Source organism: Notothenia coriiceps, unplaced genomic scaffold (genome assembly GCF_000735185.1).
Source record: "Notothenia coriiceps isolate Sejong01 unplaced genomic scaffold, NC01 NC01_scaffold00013913, whole genome shotgun sequence".
Lineage (NCBI taxonomy): Eukaryota > Metazoa > Chordata > Actinopteri > Perciformes > Nototheniidae > Notothenia > Notothenia coriiceps.
In genome coordinates, this window is record NW_011346614.1 from 1 (window position 1) to 6,556 (window position 6,556).

At 38.7% G+C, this 6,556-nt stretch overlaps 2 protein-coding genes across 2 annotated transcripts; both read right to left on the minus strand.

The window, feature by feature from the left end:
• Positions 1–370: 370 nt before the first annotated feature.
• ccdc124 (coiled-coil domain containing 124) lies at positions 371–2,654 on the minus strand. Its single transcript, XM_010774385.1, has 4 exons — positions 2,550–2,654; positions 1,498–1,675; positions 725–917; positions 371–575 (listed from the first exon to the last, which is right to left on the minus strand). Exons 2-4 carry the CDS (start codon positions 1,654–1,656, stop codon positions 379–381), a joined length of 549 nt encoding a protein of 182 aa, XP_010772687.1. The 5' UTR covers positions 1,657–1,675; positions 2,550–2,654; the 3' UTR covers positions 371–378.
• A 497-nt stretch (positions 2,655–3,151) lies between these two features.
• Positions 3,152–6,251, minus strand: cluap1 (clusterin associated protein 1). The gene is made up of 8 exons (XM_010774387.1): positions 6,155–6,251; positions 5,751–5,834; positions 5,510–5,643; positions 5,084–5,225; positions 4,745–4,820; positions 4,535–4,645; positions 4,349–4,398; positions 3,152–3,488 (listed from the first exon to the last, which is right to left on the minus strand). Exons 2-8 carry the CDS (start codon positions 5,829–5,831, stop codon positions 3,312–3,314), a joined length of 771 nt encoding a protein of 256 aa, XP_010772689.1. The 5' UTR covers positions 5,832–5,834; positions 6,155–6,251; the 3' UTR covers positions 3,152–3,311.
• Between the last annotated feature and the right edge of the window lie 305 nt (positions 6,252–6,556).

Genomic DNA, 6,556 nt, shown 5'->3' on the forward strand with positions numbered 1-6,556 from the left:
ATCTTCCCAGGGAAGCGTCGCCCCGGACCCCCCTAGAGGAAGTTAAGACCACCCCCCACTTGAAAAAAATTGCATTTTACCCCTGCGTTACACCCATATGCCGTGATCTGATTATAGAGCCTTCATTGTCAACGCTTCTTCCCATTCACTTGAATGGGGTGACCTCACGCTTTGCCAAACTGCATTGTGGTTCCGTCGCATCGCTTTGCTCGCGTTGATCGTGTTGCTCGCTTCAAAAGTTTAGAAAAGTTCAACTTTTGAAGCTTCGACGGAAGCGTCAGCCAATCAAATCATATGCCAGTACAAGCTCTAGCCAATCAAACCGTGTGCTTTTGTGTCCGGTGCGGGAGATTCATGTGATTGGTTGTTGGTCGGGTTTCAGACACGCCCACCGGCAAGCTTCAACGCACGCCGCCGTGTGGATGCTGCGTTAGTAACAAAATGATGTCCCACACAGTACAAATGGTACCTGAGCACAGCGATGGCATCTTCTATTGATCGGGCTTCCACGGTTCCTTCCTCTGGGATAATCCTGTTCACATTCTCTTCCAGTGGAGTATCCAGGTGGCTCTTTTCTGTAGGAAGAAATGGTATTTGATGATCAAGAGAAAGTACTGGTTTGATCTTCATAACATCCAATGCTGCTGGATTGTGTCTTAACTCATGTTTCCTCTTTATACTAAACCAGCACACTTCTGAGGTCAGTTTAAACCCTGAAACGTACCTTTTGGCTTGAGCTCTTGCTCCTTCAGTTGCTGTAGCTCGTTCTGAAGCACCTCCTCAATCTCGGCACGAGTTACTCTTTCGCTTGCCTCCCTCAGGGCTTTGCCTTTTATGGTGGAGGTTTCCTCATCGAGAAGACGTTGGTTTTCCTTTTTCCTCTCCAGGAGCTCGAGCCTCTTCTTCTCCTTGTCATCCTGCAATGACAGGAAGCTGTCTCCTTAGACTACCTACCCACTACATATATTTTGATCACTTAACTATTAAACAAGCTTTACTGATTCCCCATGACATTTATCATTCAATAAAATAACTAACGCAATCACCCTAATACTATGAGGGTGCATTTCATTGGAAATATGTAGTGAAGTACATATGAAGTAAGAGTGAAGTAAGTCTAAGTAAGGCAGTGATAGCTACAGTATGTCCAGTACAGTACATACTGCAAAAAAAGGTTCCCCTCCTTCTTAAAACAATCATAAATATGCATAATGTTTTGACGAGGCTGTCTGGCTGCACAAGATATACATATACAAGCTGTAATTGTTGTATGCTGATTATGGTAAATATACAATATTGCTCCTTCGTTACGGTTTGTGATCTGTAACTGCTTAGTAATGCAACAAAACAATGTCCCACTGAGGATAACGAAGATATATTCCCATCCGATGTTTCAACTTCAGCTTAAAGTAAACGGACTATATGCACATCATCCAAGAAGTATCATGGTGACAAAATGTCATAACTACTGAACATTAAACAGATGAGATAGTTCACCTTTCTCTGCCCTTTTTTCAGAACAAGTTTGTCTGTCTCCTGCCACAAAGCATCCTCTTCCTGCTTCTTCTTGTCGGCGTCTGCCACTGCCTTGGCCTCAGCCTTGCGGGCTTTAGCTGTGGCCGCCTTGGAGTTCTCACCCTGGAACTTCTTTGGCATCCCAACAGCTGCTCTTCAGCTGACAGCCAAGGAAAAGAACAGAAGAGTTTGATTAACAGGTTATTTTAAAGCTGATGATCAGTACTCATATAGCCAGGTTCAGCTACAATGATTCAAAACATACTCTACATTAGCTGCTATTGGCCCTTCATAGTGTATATTTGACAGATAGTCTTCAGATATATATCTTCGATTGTCATTATGTATAGATTTTACTTTAAAGATCTGTTTTTATGTTTACTTTAAGATGTTTTTATTTTATGTCTATGTGTTTTGTAGTCCTTTTCATTCACAGATTGTGTGCAATGGCTTGTTTACATGCTTCTGTAACGAAAATAATTCCCAAATTGGGACCAATAAAGTATCTTATCTTACATTATATATTTTTGCTTGTCTTTTTGGTGTTATCCCCTATATATTACAACCCAACAATGACTGTTTTAGCATGCAGTATTTTATATTATGTGTAATCTGAAAAAGCTCTTCTAAAATAGATATGTAACATTGTAGGGCAAGTTAGTATTCTAACGTATTCTACATTAAATTAAAACAAATTATGTTGCAATAACGGAAGTTAACGGAAGACCACCATTAGTCCTGTTAGATGACTTCCCTATCTGCACATCAGTTTGAAAACATGGGTTCGCAAACACAATACAGAACAGTTGGAGAAGGTTAACAAAGCCATACTTAAACTCTCTAAAATGACACAATGACAGCAGTGTTTTTGTTAGTGTAGCCTTCGCTAGTTAGCGATAGCTAGCTGATGTTAGCCTACAAAACAAGCCTTGTTTGCTTGTCAATGAGCCGGCCATTCACTAAATAAATGTAGCCAAGCTTAAGTTGATATGATGATGAATACAATACACTGATATATAATCACGCTTTCATACCAGTATGAGATGTAAAATAGGTTGTAAGTAGACGGTAGTTGTCTGTTGTTTTGAAGAGGCATCTGCCACCTCCTTTCTGAAACCTGCGCGCACCCTGATGACGTAGTGTCTCCTATGGTTAAATTCTATGGTTACATTACATACACCGATGTATAATAAGAATACCAAAGATGCTGATGATTCACAATAAAGAGGTGAAACCACAATGTTTTGAGAACAAATACATGTTTACTGTACTATTTTACGAGTAATACATTGTAATTTTACTTCTAGGATAGCTTTTCAATCAATACTACTTAGGTATAAAGTGTAAAATGTGGATCTCTATGTCAGAAATGTAAATTTCTTCCCATTTGGAATATTAAATTACATAAATAAAATATAAAAAGGCATTATTGGTGCCAAATCAAAAATAATAAAGCCTACAGCATAATTGTAAAACATATTTTCCTCTCAAATGAATACAATGGGAACTGATTAAACCAACATTTCCCAAAACCAAAATAATGATCTTCAATATATGACTGATTCTTAAACAAAAGGTATTTTATTCTGCATTTATAATCAAGTCAGGTGAAAGAGGAGAGATAATAATTTTTTTATATTTTTATTAAGGAATACAGTTTAGACAAATATTACAAAAATATGAACTATAGTTGCAAAAACAACATGATTGAACATAATAAATAATGCACATCTCTCTCGAATAAATGGTTTATCTGAGCGGAGAAGCAGAAACAGCTGGATCTCTTCTTTAATTATTCAGAAATCATTATCGCTCTCCTCCAGCAGAGGTGGTCTTATCACCCCCTTTGAGGGGCGCACACCCCTGGACACTGGGCCCTCGAGACTGTCGTCCTCCAAATCCTTGCTCTCCTCTTCCTCGCCTTCATCATCTTCCTCATCATCCTCATCCACATCAATCTCGCTGTCTTCAGTCTGAAACAGTAGGGCAGGCAAGTTACTAAAATATCAAAGTTTTTAGAGTCCAGAAAATGATTACTGGATAGTTATTCAATATATAATGTGGAACTATAAAGGGATGTACATATTTCTAATTTAACTACACACTGAACCAGCTAATGTCTCGTACAAATCGTTCAATCAGGCAGATCTAACCACAGATTCACCTCTTTCGCTGTAGTGAAAACATACCAAGGAACTGATAAGTGATTTAATAGTGAATTGGGAATTGTCCACCTAGAGCCAGATAACTATTGGGGACCAGCTAAACCTCATTTAAAGTCAAAATCCATTTCCAAAACTTCAATAATGTTAAAATAATCTGCACCAATATTAAAAGAAAATATATATATATAATATATATATAAAAAGTACTAAGCCATGGGACGGATTTGATCGTATAAACAATCCCAATGCATCAGTTCATTTGAGAATGGATTTTCCCTTTAAACAAACAGAGGAACAAGGAGTAAACTACAGTAGATCCCCGTCCTGCACAAACCTTTCCTCTCCGTTGTTTTTTGGCACGAGGGATTGACCTTCTGGAAACAGCTAAGGAGGGCTTTTTAAAAATAAAAGCGAATGGCAGAGAAAAATAAGATACTGAACAGAATATAAAATGAAAACCCAAACAAAGGGACGTGAAACTGATCAGAGCTGGTGCACAGGATATTTGGTTAGAGATGACAAAAGAGACAGCACTGGGTGATATTCAGGGCCATTGCTATTACAATAAAAACACAATTATTCAATGATATTTAAGACATGCTTGCAACACCAGGATTCATTTAAGAAGAAAAAGGAATACATATTGATGTTGCTTCAACAGTACTAACCTCATCACTATCACCCCCCTGCATGTTACCGACGAATCGCGCTGCTCTTCCTGTGGTGGAAAAATAGGCAACAGGTTTGATGATGAGTTTTAATAGAGATATAAAATCAATCTGAATCATAGAAAAGGAAAATAATGCATATAATAACCAAAAGGCCCAGTTCTTCTAAGGCCTTTATCTGCTGACCTGTCGTGATGCCGTTTCGTGTCGGCCGTGGCTTAGAAGGTCGACATTCTTCCATGTCGCTGTCCGAGCCTTCGTCTTCTGGCACGTCCATGTCAGAATCCTCATCTTTTACTGCAGAAAACACATATCATGGAACAAGTGTGTGAGTTCATAAAAGAGGTGGAGATTTTGAGGCTATTGTTTTGGTTTCATGATAGGTTATTATCTCACAGGAGCTCTTCGTCAGGTCCCTCTCCTCCTCCTCCCTCAACACGTTCTGCATCATCCTCATTGTGTTTTCGGCCTCCTGCAGTGAAACAAAATGGGACAAACACTTATGTTAAAGCCAAAACAAAGAGGGTTGGTCTTAATGCAAGTCTCTATTCTCCTCCATCCACTGAATTCGAGCTAGAAGTGAGTGTGAAATTGTCTTGTGTTATTTCTCATCACCACAGGTTAGAACAAATATAGTTTAAGAGAAGGGCTAAATGAGTCACTCCTAGGGGGAATAAAGACAAGGAGGATGGCCAGTGTTTTAGAGTCATTGTTGAACATATCATCCACACACACCTCGAACCTCTCCTGCTCCAGCCTATGGTATTCATCCAGCTGAGACTCCAGGAAGCAAAGGTTCCTGAACTTCTCCACAAAGGTTTCATATTGCTTCTGCAGATCTTCCTCAATCTTTTCATATTCATCCATGAAGGCTGGCCTGAAAAAAATATTTATGTTTTAAAAACAAGCAATTACAACGGTGTAGGCATAGACACCGTCCCTTTTCAATCAATGTGTTGTTAAAAGACACAACAATACCATTTTAATTTAGCTATAGCACAACCTGAATGGCAAAAATGTTGAGCAAAGAGTGCAAATAATGGCACTCAAAATAAGGTTACACCCACAGTCTATGGTTACACCCCCATTAACTCTATTTACTTTGCTTATAATCGTTCCTGTCATTACGCCTGTTTGCTAACTGTCGGCTTTTGAACTTACCTGACACTCTGCAGTGTCTGGAGCCTTTTCCGATTCCTCTCCAGCTCCTGGTTCTTTTTTTCTATCTTAGCGTCCAGACTGGTTTCATCAGAAACAACATTACTCAGCATGTCTTTGGTCTTCTCCACACTTTCCTGATGAATGAAAACAAGAGCATTGTGGCCGACTCAGTGCCATTTCCTTGGTAAAAACAGGTCCTTGTGTGAGTTTTAAAATGAGGATTGTCAGGATGAAGACATACCAAAACTTCCTTGATGGCAGCTCTCAGGGCCTTTTCAGTCTCATTGATTTCCAGAGGTCTGGCGATAGCCGCAGTTCTCATTTCCTGTGGGAACATTAACAACAAAGACAGCATAGTAATATCCTGCATCACCTTAAAAAATGTAGTCCTTTTAAATAGACTGTGGTACAATTATATCAATACCAAAAGGAATTAAATAATTATCTTTAACATCTGTAATGCCTTTTCAGAAAAATATATCACTTTGTTGGTTGGAATGCGCTGAAAACACTATTTAAAATGTGGACTTCTAACTGCATCTCAGTCGAATGTAAAAAAAAAAGAAGCCCCATCATTGTTTTCACTGTCACAGATTGTGAGCATTTAAGATGAACCAGTATATGTGTATGTTAAATATCTCTTACCCTTAAGTCCACTTCTTTTCCCAGTAAATCATAAAGAGATGCTCCTTTAGATGTGACTTCGGATGCCAACTGCCGAGCCGCTTTAAGATCTGAAATCTTAAGTGAAGAGAGGGTGAGGGCTTAACAGCAACATAAGGTTTTCTCCTCAACCACCAATTTAATAAATTATATTTTGAAAACAGGAGGGAGACAGCAATCAGGAAGGGAATAGAAAGATGAAAAAACCTTATTTTACCAACGTTGTTTACAAAGAAAACTGAAAGATATTAAATAGCACAGTTTAAAGTCTGGGATTTGACATGCATGTGGGTCAGATTTACGGGGACCGACTCGATATAGATGTAGTTCAGTTATACAGTTATACAAGAAAAATTTATAAAAATATGAATTCAGGCCACATTT

Coding starts and splice junctions, on each gene's coding strand:
- ccdc124 (XM_010774385.1), bottom strand. CDS start 1,656: ATGCCAAAGAAGTTCCAGGGTGAGAACTCCAAGGCGGCCACAGCTAAA. Junction 918..1,497: donor TGAAAAAAGGGCAGAGAAAG/GTGAACTATCTC, acceptor CTGTCATTGCAG/GATGACAAGGAGAAGAAGAG. Junction 576..724: donor GCAAGAGCTCAAGCCAAAAG/GTACGTTTCAGG, acceptor TTCTTCCTACAG/AAAAGAGCCACCTGGATACT.
- cluap1 (XM_010774387.1), bottom strand. CDS start 5,831: ATGAGAACTGCGGCTATCGCCAGACCTCTGGAAATCAATGAGACTGAA. Junction 5,644..5,750: donor CTGCCATCAAGGAAGTTTTG/GTATGTCTTCAT, acceptor TTCATTCATCAG/GAAAGTGTGGAGAAGACCAA. Junction 4,821..5,083: donor TGGAGCAGGAGAGGTTCGAG/GTGTGTGTGGAT, acceptor GTTTCACTGCAG/GAGGCCGAAAACACAATGAG.